General features: G+C 36.9%; 1 protein-coding gene and 1 pseudogene across 1 annotated transcript; both read left to right on the top strand.

Moving 5' to 3' along the window:
* Window positions 1-5,837: 5,837 nt before the first annotated feature.
* Window positions 5,838-7,831, top strand: LOC120104140 (stress response protein NST1-like). Its single transcript, XM_039114680.1, has 3 exons — window positions 5,838-6,081; window positions 6,188-6,302; window positions 7,377-7,831. Exons 1-3 carry the CDS (start codon window positions 6,028-6,030, stop codon window positions 7,829-7,831), a joined length of 624 nt encoding a protein of 207 aa, XP_038970608.1. The 5' UTR covers window positions 5,838-6,027.
* Window positions 7,832-7,892: 61 nt separating this feature from the next.
* Window positions 7,893-16,696, top strand: LOC120104139 (annotated as a pseudogene).
* The last annotated feature ends 4,713 nt before the right edge of the window (window positions 16,697-21,409 follow it).

The raw sequence follows: 21,409 nt of genomic DNA, 5'->3' as shown, positions 1-21,409 counted from the left end.
TAAGCGAGTAATTTAAAAGGTAAGCGGTGGAAAAGACTTCCACCCAAAATATTTTTGGCATACCATAGTGATATAGCATAGTAAGGCCAAGCTCACGTATGGTTCGGGGCAATGTTCAACGAGACCATTTTGTTCCGGGGTGTGTGGAAATGACAATTGATGGACTATACCAAGCTCCTGCAAATAATTAGTGAGAGCGTTGCTAACAAACTCACCCCCGCCATCACTTTACAAAATTTTGTTCTTACGGAAAAATTGTCTCTCAATATAAGCAACAAAGGCACGAAAATAGTTAAAGAATTCAGATTTTTTTTGCAAGGAAACAAGCCACATTTACCTATTGTGATCATCAACAAGACAAGCATAGTATAAAAAATTATCATTAGAACTAATAGGCGCAGGTCCCCAAAGATCACAATGAAATTTTTCAAATAGATTATAGTCATTATCCAAGCAAGGTAAAAACGGTAATTTGCTAAGTTTGCCTAACTGACAACTTTTACAAACCTAAAATTTATTTTTTCCTCGCAATCGAAGAAGTCCTTTGGAATGCAAAGCTTGAACAACAATAACTTGTGGATGGCCAACTCGTCGGTGCCAAACTTCACTGTTCACCGCCTGAAAATGTATAAAAAAGTGGGCCTCTAGCGATGTCTTGATTGTGTACAAATTACCCCTTTGATTCCTCTAAAAAGGATCCTGTTTGTCAACCTTTCCTTAATAGCAAAGCCAAAATCATCAAATTTACAATTTATAGGATAATCACTAGTTAGTTATCTGATAGATAAAAGATGTCGTTCTAAATCTGGAACAATCAAGACATTGTCAAGAATAAAAGTATGTGATTTATGATGCAAAACAGCTTGGCCAATATGCGTAATAGATAACATCATACCATTACTAACCATCACATGATCAGTGCCTCTATAAGGTTTGAGATTACGCAACATACCAGCATTTGACGTCATGTGAGATGATGCTCCAGTGTCAGTTGTCCACTCCTAGTCTTCCAAAGAATCACGAATTTGCAAAGCAACAAACGCCTCTTGATTTGGAGTGTCATCATCAGACTGATCATAGCGAAACCAGCACACAAGGGCTTCATGTCCATGCCTTTTACAAATTTGACAACGAACAGTTGCATTGGAGGAGTGACCCGAGGTCTTGAATCCAGTAGGTTTGGTTGGTGGAGCAGCATTACGGTTTGCAGGCTTATTTGAACGAGTGGGTCCTCTACCTTTGCCTGAATAATTTTTTCTATGACCACGAATGCACCTTTGTTTTTGTTGCCTTTGTTATGCTAACTAAAAAATGCAGCATAGCTATAAGAGTGGTGTTTGTTGATGTTAGTACGAATTTCGAAGGCTTGAAGTAAAGGAATTATCTCACCATAGGATGGAGTAGGTGGTTTAAGCATAGAAGAAACAAAAGGTTCATATTGAGTACCTAAGCCATTTAAGAGAGAAAAAATCTTTTCTTTGTCAGAGATAGGTCACCCCATAGCAGCAAACTATCGAAAATTCGCTTAAACTCACAAATATAATCATCAAGTGCCATCTCAGAAGTTTTGTGAAGAGAATTCAACTAATGTAGAAGCATAAATTGCCTCTCCTAAGAAGGTTGGGCATACGCCTCTTGAAGAGCGCTCTAGACTTTGGCAGCTGATTGCTGTCCAATAATAAGACCGAAGGCTTCTTCAGTTAAGCTTCCAATGATCCACCCTCTTAAAAGAAGATCATTCTTCTTCCACTTGGCATGTTCGGGGTTGGGAATGGAGCTAGTGTTGGATGATCCTGACCTAGCAATAGTTCGCATGAGTTCTGGTGTGTCCCCATCGAGATAGCCAAGCAAATCTTGGCTTGCGCAAGGATTAGAATTTGCTCCCTTCAGAGAGGATAGTTATCTATTTTTAGGTGGAGGGTAACAAAGTTACCGATAGCAATTGTTGGAGAAGCTATGGAGGTGAGTTATACTAAATTGAGCAGAAGAGTGGGTTTTTGTGGATCAGATGGTGTTTTTTTTAAGAGCATTAGCAATAATCTAGCTCTGATACCATGAAGAAAGATTTATCTAGTAGTTTTTTGGGTGAAATTCTCCTTGATTTGAGGTGATTGTATTTGACTATAAATAGAAAACCTTACAACAATATAATAGGAAGAAAAATAATTACAAGAATTTTAATAGCTCAATTAGAACATTGGAGAGATTTCTTCTTTGTTTCCAACAATTCTGCATCTTCTTTATTGGTTTCCAATGGCTCTATATCTTCCTTATTGGTTTTCAATAACTCTGCATCTTCATAACATTTGACAGATTGGTGGTTTCCTTTTGAAGAGAATTGTATGATGGATGATTTGTTTCCAACAACTCTGCATCTTTCTTATTAGTTTCCAACGGCTCTATATTTTTCTTACTAATTTTCAATAACTCTGCATCTTCAACAGCATTTGACAGATTGGTGGTTTCTTTTCTTAGAGGGAATTGCATGATTGATGATTTCCTAACAAGAAGAAGATGGGTTTGTCCTTGAAATACTAATTGTTATTTGCTAAATAGCGAAGAAGTTCCTCATCTATCTATGCACAAAAATTTATTTGCTCTTCTCGTAGTGATTTGATTCGGGCCAGACCTCAGAACTGTTGCGCTTAGTCGGGTCGGGCCTTGACATTGGGACCAGTTGGCCTTAGCCAAGTCAGGCACAGGCTTTGGGCCTAGTCAAGCTTAATTGGGTCAGGTTCGGGCATCATGTTGAACCCTGCCCGAAGCCTAAAACGAAAAAAACTTTTGGCAGGTCCAAGCGAAACTTGTGTTGAAATTAATCTTCTAGTCTCGATCTACATGTGTGGCCCAGACTTAAACAATTTGAGGCCAGCTCAACTGCGATGACCGACACCACTACTTCAGGACATATGCGGGCTCGGAAAGAGTTTGGTTCCTTCTGGGTCTCTTACTTCTATCGAGAGGGAAACAACACGGTGGACTGGGTCGCTTCCTATGCTGCACATCATTCAGAAGAGATTCTTTGGAAGAATCACGAGTCTGTTCCTTCTTCTCTCCATCATATACTCTTTTTCTGACTTTATTGGTTACACTTATGCTTGACAAGTGTGAGTCGCTGCTGTATAAAATAAAAATAAAAATGAAAATAAACAAAAATATTAAATTGCACAACCATATGTTAACTATTATTAAGCATCACTCAAAACTATAAGATCATAAGTTATTACAAAGTTATGGAACATTTAAGATCATGTGCTTAACTTTAAGTTAATCTTACTCTCTTCATATTTATCATTCTATGTATATAGATTTAATTTAATATTAAATTAGAAATTTTAAATAATTTTTTAGATATTAGCTTATCATTCTGTAAGTATTACATGCATTTAAGAAATTAATTGCAAAATATCATGGTATACATCAAGATATTCCAACCACATTGATTCTCAAACTTTGGATCCTTTTTCAAATATTTACCTTCACATGACCAAGATCCAATCAATCTCCATACAATAGTCTTAAATAGAACTAATTAAAAAGAAAATAATCTTAACCATGATTTTAACTAACAAAAGGAACACGAATTAACTTGTCTCTACGATGTCTATTAGGAAAAATCTAATTCTATTTACAGTTTTTATAATATAAAATACTATGGCGACTTTATTGATCTATATAAAATTTATCAATCTACATGGACTATTAATTTTTATTTGATAATCCAGATAACCATTTGTCCATCTTTTTTATCTCTCTCTTATGATGATGGTTATTTATCATCATAATAGTATAAATCAAACTTTAAATCAAGTTTGTTTTTTCAAAAGCTTAGCCAAGTTTGTTTTTCTTATAACTCAGGTTGGGTGCATGTAAATAGTACAATCATAAACACAATCAAATAGAAATTGCTATGAATTTGAGTTGAAGTAAGAGAACAATATAGGTAGTGATCTCAAATCATTGTCTAACCCAATGGTATAAAACTAGTCCTTGAGGTTGGGTATCCAAAATCATCCTATGATTTTGAGCTAAAATTTAGGGACAAAATGCTCTCAAATAAAAAAAATTAGGATATCATACCTAATATATTATATTAGTATTATATATTAGGGTTTTTTTATGGATATCCTTTTAAATATCGGATTTTGCTTGAATATCCTTTCAAAATTGATATTTGCATGTATACCCTTGTAAAACTATGTTATTGTACAAATATCCCTAATATAATGATTGTTCTAACGGAGTTAAAAGGAGGTGGGCAGCCCAAATGCCCGGGGTTTGAAGAAGGCCGTTTCGATCACGTGGAGGAGATGACAAGCCTAGGTTCTTGAAGAGCTGGCCTTCAAGTTTAGGGATCCTGCGAATACCACATTGTTCATTCTTGACTAGTAACATAACAAACTTGCTTGCTATTTGCTTTCAAGTGATTCAGTTCTCATTTTACTATTGAAGAACGCTGTCGTGATTTTTATATGGGAGTTAGAAATGGTTGGAATGATACTTTCTTGTTTTTGTGTGTCTGGAATGGTCTTAGGAAAATGGAATCGTTGTCTTTAGTAGATATGTCATCTTTCAGACGCAAGATTTAGAGTAAATCCAATTTGATTGTGCAATTGCCCACTAGATTGTAACATGACCATCAGACTCCCGAATAAGGAAAGAGGGAAGGTGCATTTCTTCATGTATAAGAATCCCTGACATGATGCTCTGCATTGGTGCAAATAGGTTTTGAACAATTATTTCTATTCCAAAGTGTTTTATGGAGAGGATGCTCATGATAAAGTTTCTTCCAAGGCCTAGAGAGAAGATAGTAACTAATAAATACAGGATTATGAAGGCTATCACATTAATTAATGTATCTAAATTCTTTCCATCTATTATTCTATTAGAATTCTTTTTTGCATACACACCCTTCTAAATATAAAAAATTGCATGAATATCCTTGTAAAGTTACTATTTGCTTGTATACCCTTCCTTATAAATGTTTCTATTTGCACGCCTACCTATTAAGGATCTTTTAGTCATTTTAACTGAAACCGTTAATTTTTTAACGGCATTAGATGACATAGGTACGTATGCAAAAATAAGAATAAAAAATGGTAGAATAGCAAAACAAGTATTTTACGAGGGTATACATGCAAATATCAATTTTGGAAGGGTATTCATGCAAAATCCGATATTTAGAAGGATATCCATGCAAAAAAACCTTACATATTATATTATATTGATATTATATATATTGTATTTATAGTATATATTATATTATAATATATAATTATTCATATTATTGTCATTATAATTATTATTCATTTATAATTTTAAAATATAATAAATATATATATTGTACTTTATATTTATACATTGAAATTATTTAATATATTACTCCTATTTATCTTATTTTTCTAATCAAAATAAATATTATTATTAAAATAATAATATATTATAAGCATAAATAAAAATATTAATTCTATAATATTGATTAATATATTTTTATAGAATTAATGATTTATAAGATCAATAAATATATTTTTATAAAATATATTAATAATTAATATATTAATCATTTATTATAATATATTTTTATATAATTATTAAATATATTTTATGAAATATACTAAGGTTTGTTGGATATATGTGTCTAGTGATTTTGAATTTTTATGAAATGTGATGTCGTTAAATTATTAAAATATAGTAAATGAATATGATGATTTGAGATATCGAGGATCAAATTGTTTTAAAATAAAAGTTATTGGCGATCCGATTTAGATCACGGAACGCCGCATTAGGGCGCATCTCCATCAGACTCACGCGCGTCTTAAAGGCGGTTACTCAAGCCTGGGCGGTGGCATATTATTTTTACGCGTGCGAAGGGTTTAGAAGGGTTTTATTCCGCTTCAATGCAAAACCATCACTCAGTAGCAACGGCGGCGTCTCCCACCGCGCAGCGCTGAAACCCTAATCGTCTCTTGGCCATGCCTTCGAAACCCTAATCCCCCAAACTCGCTGCTATCCATCATCTCTTCTCCCATGGCGGCCGACATAGCGTTAGAACCCGAACCCCTGAATCCGTGCTGCGCGGAGGTGAGATTCAGATCCCTTCTCTTTCGTCAGTTCTCCGCCGAATTTTTGAATCTTTTATGTTTCTGATCCATGGTGACGATTGTTGTGCGGTGTTTCTTTGTTTCAGATCAAGAAACGGTATCAGAAGCTGGAAGAGAAGAGGAATGCTCTCCGGCAGGCCGTGAAGCTCCTCGAGAACGAAACGAATAAGCTCCTGAACGAGAATCAGAATCTCAAGAAGGGTAAGGCTAAGAATCACAGATTCGATAGTGGATTCTCCCTCTCCCATAGGCATTATTTGCTGCATTGTTATTTTCTCGACAGATTTGTGGATCACTGTGCTTCGTAGTTCATGGTTGAAGGTTAATTTATTGGTTGAATTAAATCAGGAGAAATGACGAGTCTAGATAGCTACCATAAATAAATCTGAAGAATTTGAATCCCTAAATTGTTTTTGAATTGATACTGTTATAACATATTCTTACCCCTTTGGGTCGAACCGATCATGAAATCGACAGTTTAAAGTTCATGCTGCATATTCGTGGTTGGTTAAGGAGACGAAAGCCCTAAGCAGCAGCATGTTCTGTTGCTATATTTTTACCCACAAGATGTTAAGAGATTGTGCAACATTTCGGTGGGCTAGGCACAAAAACAATAATGGGACATTACGTGAAAAACTGTTAGACAACCAAAGGACTTCTCTTAGATTAAGCAAACTAATAAGGTGGGTAATATCACCTTTTCAGGCTTATAAATTTGTAAGGTTGTGACAGAGGGAGTTCATAATTCATAGAAAGCAGGTCTGATTATGCTCCCTTGTTAAGGAGGATTGGCAACTAAAGACTAAAGTGGAGTGATTCCCTTCAATATGTTTGTGTTTTTGGTGTTTCATGGAGCCCATAATGCCACTGTGGTCTATTCCACTTAGGATTCAGCCAAAAGTCTTATTTAGGTTGAGATCACCCCAATATATCTCCCTTGCCTTCTATTCGTTTTCCTCTGTCTTCATTTTCATCTCATCTGTACTCATTGGTCTATTTTACCCTAGCATAACCATCACCCCAGGTGTCAGGACTCTCGTCATGTCCCCTAGAGTCATCACCTTAAAATCACATCTTATAACAATTTTTTGTTTTAATTATTTTTTAGGAAAACCCTTGTATTAGCATTTTCTTAGAGAGATTTTTTTTAATTTTATGAATAAACATGTATTATCATGATCTGGTTTCTGTTCTCATAGGAATTCAGTTCAATAATTGTCTTTTATGTCATTATGCCTTGAGGTCTTCTAAACTCAGATGAGAATTCTAATGCAGCTTATGAAGAGGAGCGGGCACGGACAGGGCGAGAGAAAGAAGCAAAAGAAAAGGAGTCCACTATTAGAAATCAGTTGGAGAAAGAAATGCATGACTTGAAGGCTGAGATGTCCTCCTGTCAGAAAAGTGGAAGTTCGAGAAGTGAGGCTGATGATGAAAGTGGCCTGATTCGCATTTTGGAGGCAGAGGGAGAAGTAGGAAGGCTCAAGGAACTTTTAGATGAAGAGAAAAAGCGAAGCAATTCTGAGAAGAAGAATGCTGAGGTGGAGAAGAAAAAAGCTGCTGAAGCATGGAAATTTGTGGAAGTGGAGAAAAGCAAGGTAGAAGAAGTAAAGAAACATGTAGAGATTGCAAGGAACAAAGCTGATGAATACAGGCTTTGCCTTGAAAAACTAAAGATGGAAGCTAATGAAGCAAGAGAGAAGTTGATTGTGGGAGATCTCCAAAGCAGATGATGCAAATAAAAAGGTTGAAGCTGAGAAGCAGAAGATAAACAGAGAAAGGGAACGTGCTGATATGGAGAGGACAAAAGCAGAAGAACAGAGAAGGCTCATGGAAGTAGAAAGGAAAAAGGCAATGGGTGAAAAATACAGGGCAGATAATTTGTCCCAGAGGCTGGAGAAGGAGAAGCAAAGGAGTGAAGAATTACAGAGGAAAGTCGAGGAGATTTTATCTACCGGAAGAGATGTAAGGGGTTGTTCATGTTTTGGAGATAAAAGATCTAATGGCGGAACAAACATCAAAACTGCAGATGTCAAGCTTCTAAGAGAGCAACTCAAGCTAAAAAAGAAGCAAGTAAAGCATGCTAAAAGAATGAATAAACTAGAGAAAGCAGAAAATAGGTTTATAAGGAAAGAGCTTTCTCTCTTAAAACAGGATTTCATGCAAATGTCTTGCCGCTTTAATGTCCTTTACGACTTCCTATCATGCAGCATGGAAGGTACAGATAGCCTGGCAAAGGTTTGTATCTAATATCTTTATTTGTCATATGCACTACCTGAACAATGACAATTTTGCCTATCTAGAGGTAACCTTAGCATTAGTTGCCACAAGTAATTGTTCGTTAGTAGGTGTCAAATTCACAGGAATATTATGGATGCATAGGTCTGCACAATTAAATTATGAAAGCTACTCTTCCATGCAAAAATTTGATCATGTGATGGAGAACATGAAATGAACAAGATTCTCTTATTAATCAGGCATGCTTCTAAATCTTCTTTTATAATGCCAAAGAATATTGCATAGGAAACGATAATTTTGCAAATTTAAGACACATTGTCAGCCTGCAATGAAGATAATGAAAATAGTATATATGCTGATATATAATTTTTACGTCTTACTAATATAATAGCTATGATGAATTTCTTTAAACTTTACAGTCATCTTGGCAGTCTCTTCTCTCTCTCTTTTTCTTGAATTAGAAGACAAAAACTGATGACATAAGCTCAGTTTTTCCAAACTTTGACCTTAGTTACCCCTGGGAAAACAGCCATGATAGTTGTTAACTCAGCTTTTTCTCATGAACTGTACATCAGGAGATTGAGATAACTCATTTTTGAGAGTGCAGCATCTAGGTGATGCTCTTTTACTCTTTTGCAGAAAGCTGGAGAGTATCTACGTGACATTGTCATAAAATTCTTCAACAAGCCTGATTAGTCATGTTTTGGTGCATGAGATGTTTTGCCCCCAAGATGATACTCCAGCCTTGCAATTCAAGCTTCTTTTATTCTGCTGCCTGCCACACCCATATCCATGCTTTATCCAGACTCTGCCTGCAAATGCATTTAATAATTTTATGTCTTTCTCATTTTGCTCGAAATATTTATTAAATTTTTAGTAACAAAATGCTTTGGTGATCCTTTTCTGTTTTATTAACTTTCAAGCACTCATGAACTTGTTATGCAGAACGGCGAATCTCCAGAGCTATGGGGCTGCAACTTGCAGAACAACCTTTTGGGTCCCCAACCATGCAATTTTAACTCGCAAAGTGATTTTAGCTTGCCAGAGATATGCTATACAAATTCACTTAATCACCCTTGTTCTGCCAGGGAATGCCCTCGCCTACAGTTATCTAGAGGAAGCTGTACCCGGCCAACCTCAGGTATTAGTTCTGAATTGGAGCCTCCAGTTGGAGGTTCTGTCAGAATCAAGTCACAAAGTTCTGCCGTATGTTCCACTGCAACATCTTTTTCTGATAGCAAGTTCATGGGCTCACAGGGAAAGGATGCATTATTTGCCACTGCATCAACCGAAGTAGCAGAGAAGAGCTCCAATCAGAGATCATCCATTCTGAGACTGTCTGGTGGAGTGGCTAAAACTAGGCAAACAGAAAATATTGGGGTGGTGACAGAGAATAACAATAGAACGTCTGTCCAAAGAAATGTAATAAATGCATGCCTGAATTCATCTGCAGTAAGTGTAGTGGATCAGGCGTCTAATAGTCGCAGAAAAAAAAGAAGGATCCAAGATGCTCTAGAATCTGTTGCATGGTTATATTCTGAGGATGGTCAGTTGCATTTGAAGATAGGAGAGAAACTATCTGAGTTAAAATATCTTTTGAACAGAAAAGGTAATATCCCTTCAGGCGTGGAAAATTCTGGGATCTCAGAGTACTTGGATGACAGAAAGGGGTTTTGTGCCAAAAATCATAATGATCGCAGTAAAAAATCCTGCAAACACAGGAGTAACAAAATGCTACGTAAGCAGCAGAAGAATGATGTACTATACTTGAATCAAAATGACGTTCAGAAGCAAGCAGAAAAGTATGAAACAGAAGACAGTAGGGTTCCATGCGCCCTCCGTGAAATGGCAAAACCTTTTCAGATGAAAGAGAATGCTGTATGCAGGGAAAGCCATCTAATGCTGTTTGCAGTAAGCAGGCTGATTTAATTTCTTTTGAGAAGATGATATGTGGGGATTATATGAAGCTACTTGATCTGGATAGCGATACTGATGAAAGAAGGTATAGAGCTGCAATAGAGATGCCTCTTTCACCCACTTTGCCTGAAATTGAGTCTGCTAGCCTCAAACTATGTGTACAGGATGACTCTCATTTTCTGATAGAGGGAACTTTGAAGAGTTTTGAGACTGAAAGAAGTAATTCCTTGCCATTCCATACCTTTGATGTCATCGAGTTGGAGATTAGTTCCAACACTGTGAAACAGAAAGCCCCTCATTTGCAGGAACTGTCATTGAATGATAATCCAGTCTTAAGTCATTCATCTGAAGAAGTAAGAATTCATGGTACAATTGTAACAGATGGTGATTTCAAGCACCATGATATGCTGTGTAATATTGAACATAATCCTTCCTTCCTTGAAAATGATAGTAACATGGATGTTGAACCAACATATAATGGCAGTAAATCTGGCGACTCAGTGCAGAAGGCTAGTGAATGCGCTGCCTATCATGGGGCTAAAGGACCATTGGGAGTTCAAGCACCTTGTTCATGGCCAACTAGGTCCTAATACCATTTCTGATTCAAAGGTATCTGAGGAAGCAGTGTCAGGAGGGTCTGACAAATCATTGCTCTCAGGAAGCACAAGCTGTAGCTTTCCAAAATTCACATTGCATTCCGAGCAATTATGTGAGAATTGTTATATGCATAATTCTATTCCAAAGATACATAATTTATCAAGGGAACTAGTGAATGTACCAAATGGAACCCATGGATTGACTCATGCCACAGTTACAACTTCCACAGAAATTCATATTGAAGGCAAGGAGAAAAACATGATGGTTGCAATTGTTTCTCAAAGTGGTGAAATGCTTGGTAAGTATAATGCAAACATTTTCTTACCCATTTGTTCATTTGTGCTTGGGGTATTCATTAATTTGAATCAGACACTGATATTTTCCTTTAAAATAGATAAAAGTTTTGAAGCTGAGAAATCTGAGCAACATGGTAATTTACTGGTCTCAGAATGTGCTACAAAGACGGAAGCTTCTGAATCAATGCCTATGTCCACCATCAGGAAGATCCGTGATCTATGTGCAGAGAGTGATGGACTTGAACTGGAGAAAATTCCCAAGTATTTTGTTGTGTTCTCAAATATGGATGATTGCAGCAAAACAAGGATATCACAATATAGCAAGACCGTTATATCTCAAGGCTGCATGGACACCCAAGTGCTTCGTGCTATAGCTATGGATCCTGAACTTTTACCTAAGTAAGTGATTTAATGACATCATTTCTTTTGGAGGTCCTTGGCGGTTTAGTTTGTCAGTGTTGTAAAAACCATACATGTTTTAGTACGACTAAACTTGTTTTATTTAGTTGTTTCGTTATAAGAATGAAGAAGAGGAAGACAAAAGGATGGATAGAAAAAGTGGAGGAAGAGGAGAGGTGGATCGAGGGGAAGAGTAGAGGGGTAATGGAGGAGTGAGGTGATAGTCTGGCCTTCTTTTGATATGAGGATGTGATTGAGAGATGTAGATCTGGTCTCTAAGAAGGGTGGGATTTTATTTTAGAAGAAACTATTCTTGAGAAAAACATGGCTCCCTGCATCTGTCATATATATATATATATATATTAAAACCAAAACTTGATTTAACTAAAATCTCATTTGGATCTTCTCAACCATATGTGTTAGCAAACCTTAAGATTTAGATATAAGCGTATGAGGTCTTCTTTCCATAGAACTTAGCAACTAAGCAGCCCTTATCTGTTAAATCTTGGCCATTAGTTAATTATTTGTTTTTCTTATTGAAGAGTGTTTTTTTAAACAAATCAGCTTGAGAGTCTACATATATTTAAGAAGAATTTATTCTTGTTGTTTCAGAGAGAAGGCTGCTGTTTTCTTTTCATTATTATTGTGCAATATTTCTGGTACACTGTCGGCAAATTCAAGATGCACCAGGAGTGGAGAATTTCTACTACCTTCTGGTTCTTTTGCAGAAGAGATTAATAAAGGTTTCACTAACTTCTCATTTCATGTTTTTGAATGTTGGAAACTTCTATTACTTTTATAGCATGAGTTCATCGAATATCATGGTGATTTGTTTCAACTAGATCATTACAAATGCTTGTCCCGAATAAGTATTTTACAATTTTTTTCAGTGTCGAGCTGCATTGTGTTCCATGTCTCTTCCTGCAGTATAACAGCTTTTCATGCATCTTCTGTATCAATTGCATATTTTTGTCCTGTAACTTCTTTTTTGGTGGTGTTTTTGTCCTATAACTGGAACATTATTATTTAAGAAATGAGCCATCTGTAACTTGTCATTTTTTTCTATCTTTATTGTTTACTTTATGCTATCCAACAGAAGAACAAGGTCTTGTCCTAACTTTTAGTCGCATGAAATGCTCTGTATATCAAAAGTGAAATTAGGTCAACTATTCAAAGTGATCAACAAATGGAGCATCTAGTAAAGGATCTATGAACATCTAATGAAGGTCATTATACAAGTTCATTGTACAACGTGCCATTCCTTTTTAGTGTATATGTGTCTGATTCTTTGGACAATTGTAGAACTTAAATTTATTTAAGAAATTCACAGTATGAAAATGGTGCAAGGGCTTGGTTAACTAGAAACCTATTGCAGCATTATGAGGGCTGGGCATCCATTAACCGAGGTGCAATTAATTGTCGTAAAAAAATAATTGTCGAAAAGGCAAGAGGAAAATTAGAACTGTTCCTTTGTAGCAGGAATGTATGGAAGGCTGTTATTTTTTCTTTTCATCTCCATGTTCAAGTTGACTGAGTCAACTCTCCAGTTGTGCTAGCAGCCTTTTTATTCTTTCGAGTAAATGCTGTAGCATTAATATATGCAATGTTGCTGTTACTTTTATGTCATCAACACACTTGGAAGAACTAACATGTGCTCTTCTTGCAGTGTTATCAAATGGGGAGGCAAGATGGTTAATTCTAGAAATATGCCAACTGAACATTCTTGTTGAGCTAATTGAGGATTTTCTCATTAATAGAAAAGTTCTGTTGTACACTGACAGGCTGCTCGAGCCTTTGTCGGCATGTTTCTCATCACAGGAATTTCATCAGTTAAATGGGAGCGGTCTTTGTGTGTCTACTAGAGATGCAACAGTTGATCAAATTATTGCTGGTTGTGTCATATTTGCATCTATTTCTGCTGCAGTAGGTTGCATTGGCATTGTTCTGGAGTTGTCTTACAGAATTCTTCGAACGTGTAGAAATGATATTTCCTGGATTCTATTGGCGCTGCATGTTTTTGCTTTTGTATGTGGCGAGAAATTTTTTAATCTGGACGACTGTCAGTTTCTTCTAAATGCTATTAGATTGGTGGTTTCACTAGTTGAGCATGGGAATGAATCTGCACATTCTGCTTCTTGTCTCCATTCAACACAACATATGCTTATCTTTCCTCCCTGCGAGCAATGCCCATTTGCTACGGATGAATTTTGTATGGATAATTTTGCTTGTTCGCTTTTGGATGAGCTACAATTTTATGCCTTGGCTGGTAATATCAATCATCTGGATGGAAAAAAAATCAACTGCTTCAATCGGCACATTCCAGTCATGCTCTGAGAGAAATGATGGAGGGACAGTCAGTAAAACTAAAGTCAGTGGACTGAAAACTGAGTGCGTTGGATCTTGCAGTATATACAAGTTTGGAAAGCTCGCTGCTGATCGGTCTGATTGTTTCCTGAGAGCTCTTTTTGCTACTTTACAGATATAATTTCTTTGGTGGAGCTGATTGGGTGCTACATGGTATGAACTTTACCTTACAGTTAGCTCTCTCGCTTTCTATTGGTCTATTTCCTAGAACGAATCCTTGCCCCCCACTCCCCACCCCTGCAAAAAAAAACCAAAAATAAGGAAATGAAAGAAAATGTACATGCACACTTGCATATCAACATGCGTGCACTAATGAATAAGGAAAGACCCCAACTTCCCAATACACAGAAAAAACTTGGGAACACAGTACTAATCATGTTATGTGGTTGCACTAGCATAGACTTGTCCAGCTTTTTAGCATTCAATGTTCAATCTAAACTAATGGAGATGTTGCATAAATACAACAGATCACGTACCAGTTGGTGTTTTTTTTAATTTAATTTTAAATTTAACGCTTTGGGTTTTAATGCCAAATACACAGACATGGGTTGTCAAGTTGTCTTTGACTGCTTTCAGCTTGCACTGCCGAATATAACTTTTCTCCAAGTTATTTCTTCATATTATCTAAATTCTCTGCATTAAACATGCTGTAGATATCTGATTCAAGTTGCTTGGTTACCTATTTCTTTGCTGATGTCTGGTGAATAAACATTATTCTGACTAATTCCTTTGCTGTGTTTGTTACTTAGAGATGGGACTGGACATACGACAAAATCGGTGTCTCATATTGTAAATATGCTGGAGTTCTGCAAGTCTGAGGAGTTTTTAGCTGCTCTTTTTGTATTAGTAGGTCAGCTGGGAAGGTATGTCTCAATTTTGCAGGACCTGGTTTTCAAAATTTTAAATTGATTTTGCTATACCGTTACATCTTATGTTCACATGTTTGCATATTCAAGAGAAACGATAGTGATGAATAATGGAAATGCCTATTGTTTGTATGTACATGGTTCCTACTTGCTGTTATGTTTGTAGAAAATAAACTAGAGGTGGAAAAAGAAAAATGAGGGTTTCCATCACGATCCCTTCCAGTGCTTCCTTTTCCTTCTTTCCTCTATCCTTGCATTAATATCAGCAGATTTCTGTTCTTTAGTTCATAATATTACCCTCTACTATGGGTTGGGAAGTAGGTTTAATGTGTATCTACATGCCTAAAGCACTGGAAGGGGAGATGGCGTGAGAGAGGATAGGCGTGGTAATTATCATTGACTCACAGGTCCAAAACCTTAAGTTGTTTGGAGGAGACCTGCCTAGGCTAAATAAACCCAATGTGCCATCCCTTTTATTGTTAATGTGGGACTATGACAATCTCCCCCAGTCTAATCTCATGACACACTTTTCATGGTCCTCTCCTACACGAGAGAGGAGGGCCTATCGGCCCTACTCGACCCTACAAGGTCCTCCTCGATCTTGGTATCCCCCAATGAGAGGTCCACATGACTATAAATATATGACATGCAATGGACCCGGTTCTGATACAATTTGTCACGGACTCGCAACCTAAAGTTTAAGCTGTTGGGAGGAGGACTGGCTCTAGCTAATAAACTCATGGCATCTGTTTTACAAGTCATGTGGGACTTTGACATAATCTTGACCTAGACTTGTTTGTCTGACCGGACCTAACCTCGGACTCTACCTGCATAACCTGACGTGTTGCATTTGTGGTCCGGCGGTATAAGCTGACCCAGACCCCACCAGTGGGTTGATCGGGTTTGGATCAACAGTTCTCAAACTGTCGTGTCATGGGAATGTAGATAGAAAATTTCTGATAATAATATAGTTTCAAAGAAGAGCGATATGAACGGCAGGTTTGGCTATATTTTTCCTTCTAAAATTTTAGCTCCATGTGAACTGCATGGTTGACTGTCAGCTGTCCAAAACGGCAAAAAAATGTTTGACTATTTTCTCTTAAATATATAATGAATAGTTTTTATTGTGCAGTCAGCTGTCCAGAACAGCCTTTTTTTTTTTTATAAAAAAAAAGAAAAGAAAAAAATGGGACAGCATTTTTTTGACTATCCATATGGGTTAGGTCCAAGTCAGCTGGATTGACCCTGGACATGTTCGGATGGGGCACTTCTAACCTTCTCACAGGGTCAAGAGGTGTTTGTGTCTGGCCCATAGCCACCTGATATATGAACTTGAGCTGGCCAACCTATTTCCACTCCTAGGGATGGATGATAAAGTTTGTGCTTGTTGGCTAAATAACTTAGTTGTATATATTCTTAAGAGGTCTAAATGCTGCCTATTATTCCACATGATTCTGATGCGGAGACACCAAATGTTCAGATTGAAAAATTGTTGTTTCTTGTTTTTATTTCTGTAATTTATTGCCAATTTGGTGATCAATCTCTTTTTCCTTGCTTGCTTTATGTTAAAGTTTATGATGCTTTGGAATTTTACAGTCTTAAATGCTCATTCCATTCGTTTCTGTTTGCCAGATTTGGCATCGATGATGGTGGCTATCTCCAGATTGGAGTTGCAGAGCTGAGATGTATGTTGTCCAGGATTCTAGATGCAAGCCTTACCCAAAAAAGGAGTATCCCCACTCAATTTTCAGCTGTTGGTGCTTTGCTAAATCTTCTTCCATTCAATTTTGAAGAAATTGTTGATGGACACCCAGAACTTTCACAAGATGCTACTGAATATGGTTATGTCACGCAAGTAAAGAAGTGGTTTTCTCATCTAAGCATGGAACAACAGGCAATTTCATTTGAACTCTTTAGATAAGCTAATGAGCAGGGAAGATGATTTTTCTTCCATATTGATTATGCAAACAATTGGTCACGTCATGCCAGTCTCTGTCTCCAATGCATGATCCTTAATTTGGAGCAGCATTCCTTCTTGCCCTTCGACACGCTGAAGATTATTGGTTGAACTTATTGTAGTCTAAAATCTCTGCTTTCATTGAGATCATACTTGCTACGTCATTCCGGTGGGATCTCAGTTGATTAATTGGTATAAATGAAAGTTCTACTTGATTTTGGTTCAAGGGCACCCAACTACAGGATTGATCAAGTTCTTATGGCTGGGTGTGGGGCCTGGTGAAAATTGTGCTTATTTGGATACGATTTTGGTAAAGGAATTTTCTTTCAGTGCCATACAAAACATTTCTAAGGCCAATTCTCTTGGAGTGCATTTTACCTCCACTGCTCTCCTCTAGACTCAACGCACTGACAAGTCTTGCAGAAGCTAAACAATTCTTGAAGTGCAAATAAATTTTGCTACAATCAAATCATTATACCGCATGAGAGGTGAAGATGTCATTTTGAACTCATTAGTTTGACTTTGACAGGAGTGAATCTGGAGAGAGATGTATTCTGGATTACTCTGAATGCCGTTCTCGGTTTTGCATTAATATGAATGGCAAAATCTGCAGTGTTATTTGGCTGTCGTATCTTGTTGCATTAATTGTAATCAGCCACCAGCAATTCTGTCGAATCTTTTCTTCTGTAAAGATCTTTATTCTTCAGAACCAGATGACTTGCATGGTCCAATAGTCTTGCGTTGGTTTTGCAACTGTTTGTATACTGGGTATATCTTGTTGCAATGTTCTGCTTGCGTTGCCAGTTTGCCGAAGTAACTTCAACACAATTTCTCGTAGTGGTGTCGTGTAGCGCATAAGGCCATCTTTTTGTTTACCTCTTTGATCCGTGGAAGATGTAATTGCTGCAGAGACTTGGGAATTTTATTTCAATTTTATGTTCAAAGTTGGTATTCTCGAAATTCTTTGCATCCTGGTTACAGAGTCTGTACATATTCTATTATTAAGCAGCATAAGATAAGAATGGGAAAGGGATGTTCAAGAAAGCTGAGGCCTTTGGAGCTATAAGGAGCTTGTCCTTTTATCATCAATCAATAAAAGACGTTCATAAGAACATGTTAACTTGTGGTTGCTCTAAAATTATTCTTCATGCTGGATTGTATACAACTCTACTTAAAGATAAGGGATATCTTTGATTCCAGGGATCGGCAATGGCAAGTTTGGTAGGTTTTGGCAGGTGAGTGTCTCGATGAATCTGAGAGACGATGGGAGCCTTTGGAAGCAAGGTAAGAAACTAGTTATCCCTAAGTAGCCTTTAAAAATTCATATTTACTTTTCTACTCCAAGACCTAGTTAAAAGTACTACTGCTTAGCTAGTTATTCCTCCACCGTATACTTTGAATCTCATCTCATGGCAGGCCTCTCAGCTGGCACATGGCTTTATGTCAAAAGCTTTCTATTGCCTTCTTATAAACACCAATAGTTCATTAAGATAACATATTATAAATATCCCGCACCAGCTTTTCCTCCATTAACATTGCTCAGGCGCCACCACTTGACTACTTGAGAGCACGGATGTCCCTCCATAAACCATTGTTGCTTGCCGAATTCTAGTTTTTGACACCAAGCCTCACCTTGCTTTTTATGCTCGACACGCTCCACTCGCCTCTAATCCTGTTCTCCGGGGTTTATTCTAGCTTAATTGTAACAAGCGTTTTGATAATTTTTTTTTACAAAAATAATTATTGTTATAAGCAACAGTTAATCCAAAAAATTGTCCACTGAACAAAAATTATTTTCTCAACAGGATCACTTGTTTTCTAGAATGCTATGCTATTTATTAGATGGAGTACTGAACAATGAAACAAAAATTAAATTAAAGTTTTCCTTTTGGTTATGGGTAACGATCTTTAGTTGATTTAGTGTCTATTTTATACATGGGCACTTATTTTATACCTTAATCTGGGAGGTCACAAATACAAAAAGAACCATCACAGCGATTAGGGAGCAATAATTCAACAAGGGATATTCGTGGGTCAGACCGTCTAGTAAAGGTCATTAGAATAAAATTTTATTTTTATTGGTGTCATTTTGATAGTATATTCTCTTTTGAGTTCATTTTTTCTCTCTTTTTGTTTAATTAAGATCACAGAATAATATTTAAATTTTGGTGTGAAGGCTGGTAAATCAATCAAAGGAGTCCTACTGGGCATTCCCCCCCTCAAGTTAAGCAATATTCGTGGTGTCGTATCCCTTTTTATCTCGATAAATTCTACTATATTTCTATTTTTCTGATTATTTATACTGGGACTAAAAGTAATGCAGCTTTCTTGACATGGACGGGAGAGGATTAGTTTATGAGAGGGTTTGAAATAGGAAGCTGTATGGTTACTTCCTTTCAGCAACCTATTAATAAATGAATCTGCACCTGATTCTTCACAGCATTTGCTTTAAACAAATTTCATAGAAGAAAATTCTTCACATCATGTTTAGATAGTAGATTTGAAGCTCAAAGATCAGGTGTCCATCTGTTTGTTTTTCTGAAACTTGGCCAATAGGTCAGTCCTTAAGGAGTACCAGCAATTTTAAAGTCACTATAGTAATTGCCATGATCCTTTTAACTTTTTTAGTTCTCCTAGTTTCTACTTTCTTATCATTGTTATCATCTCATGAGCTAGTACATGCCATAAAACACATACCGGAGAATCTATCTTGATGAACCAGACTATATAGACTCTGCTGGTGGAGTTTTTGCATTAGGCTTGTTCAATCCTGGTAAGTATCTTTGCACTTATTATCTCGGAATTTGGTACAACAACATACCGGGAAAACTGTGGTTTGGGTTGCAAATAGAGAAAAGGCATCATGGAGGATCATGCAGCCCAAGAATCATGGTGCATCAGAACCATATCCCTCCACCCATGACAGCTGTCAGTGATTGAAAAAGGAGCCCAAATCCAGCTTATTTTTATTGACTTTGTTAGGACAAATTGCTGCTTCATGCAACAATAGCCTCCACTTCTGACTCAGTCAGGGCTCTCATCACCTTTGCAGAGACCTCCTGTGAAGCATAGCAGAAGCTAGTACGTCTCTTTGCAAACAAGACACCTTATGTGTTATGAGTCTTAAGGAGTGTCTAATGCTCACTAAGCATGATACTCACTTAATGGTTGAATACCTACAATTTATGAAAGTTAGTGCCGATGAACTTGCTCTTGTTAATACTTCAATTGATGAGGATGACTTGATTCTTCATACTCTCAATGACCTAGGCCTGAAATTTAAGGAGATTTATGTTGCACTTAGAGCTCAAGTGACTCCCAATGCCTTTGAAGAACTCTATGACCAACTCATTGAATTTGAGTAGTATTTGAAGAGAGAGAAAGTTAGATGTGAAGTTCCTATAGCCACTGCCAACTATACAAAAAAATCAAATACTTACCATCACCATAACAAGGTTAGTCATAATCGAACCAATAATACCCATCCTTCCAATCATCAAAAGTGCCATGGTCCTTAAGCTAGTCATCCAGACAGGCCCCTCGAGCATGGTATCACGCTTTTAGCTCCTTCGTTATTGAGTATCACTTTATTCAATCAAAGTTTGATTTTTTCCTATTTATTTATTTTCATGGTGGCATTACTGCATATTTTCTTGTCTATGTGGATGATTTAATACTCACCTATAGTAATAACTCTTTTTGCACAAGTTTGTTCAAGCTCATTTAAAAAAATTCTCTCAAAAAGAACAAGGGTACATTCATTATTATTTGGGTGTTGAAGTTATACTTATATCCTTTGATCCTTTTCTCACTCAATACAAGTATATCTGAGATTTACTTGATCATACCTATATGCTGGGAGCTAAGAAAGTTGCTGCTCCTTTGCTTACAACTGGTTCTCTTAGATGGTTCTCCCTGCATTGAAGCTACTAAATATAGATAAGTTGTTGGTGCTCTTCAATATCTTTTTTTCACTCGACGTAATATTCCGTTTGTAGTCAACAAATCATTTCGATTCATCTATCAACCCTTGGAAACTTATTGGAGTGCCATCAAATATGTGTTTCGATATCTCAAGAGAATCACTTATCATGGCTTACTGCTTAGGCAACATTCTTCTCCATTCCTTTATGCCTACTCCAACGCTGATTGGGCGGATGGCAAGATGATCACAAATCTACCATGGATTACATCGTGTACTTGGGAAGCAATCCTATTTTATGGTGTTCATGAAAGCAACGGTCTGCTACTCGCTCATCTACTAAGTCTGAGTATTAAGATGTTGCTACCACGATCTTGGAATTAGCTTGGGTTTAGTCTCTTCTATACAATTAGATCTCTCCATTCCCACTTACATGATAATTTATTGTGATAATATTGGCATCACGTATGTATGTGCTAATCCCATGCATGTTTCACTCCAGGATGAAACAGATTGCTATAGATTGCTATTTTGTGTAGGAGAAAGTTTCCAAAGGTTTTTTAAAAGTCTCTCATGTGTCTACTCAAGACCAGTTTGCCATTGTGCTCACCATACCTCTATCGTGGCAATGATTCACCTTTCTTCATTCCAAAGATAGGTGTATCTGATGGATCCCCTATCTCGCGGAGGTATATTGGCGAAAATCATTCCTTTCAACCATGGAGCTCAAGGATCATGGACCATCACACTGACCA

This window comes from Phoenix dactylifera, chromosome 16 (assembly GCF_009389715.1).
Source record: "Phoenix dactylifera cultivar Barhee BC4 chromosome 16, palm_55x_up_171113_PBpolish2nd_filt_p, whole genome shotgun sequence".
Taxonomy (NCBI): domain Eukaryota; kingdom Viridiplantae; phylum Streptophyta; class Magnoliopsida; order Arecales; family Arecaceae; genus Phoenix; species Phoenix dactylifera.
This window is presented reverse-complemented; position numbering and strand designations above follow the sequence as displayed.

Bases quoted from the DNA above. Each gene is read 5' to 3' on its own strand.
- LOC120104140 (XM_039114680.1), top strand. From the start codon at position 6,028: ATGGCGGCCGACATAGCGTTAGAACCCGAACCCCTGAATCCGTGCTGC. The intron at 6,082-6,187 runs GTGAGATTCAGA...TCTTTGTTTCAG, and splicing joins TGAATCCGTGCTGCGCGGAG to ATCAAGAAACGGTATCAGAA. The intron at 6,303-7,376 runs GTAAGGCTAAGA...ATTCTAATGCAG, and splicing joins GAATCAGAATCTCAAGAAGG to CTTATGAAGAGGAGCGGGCA.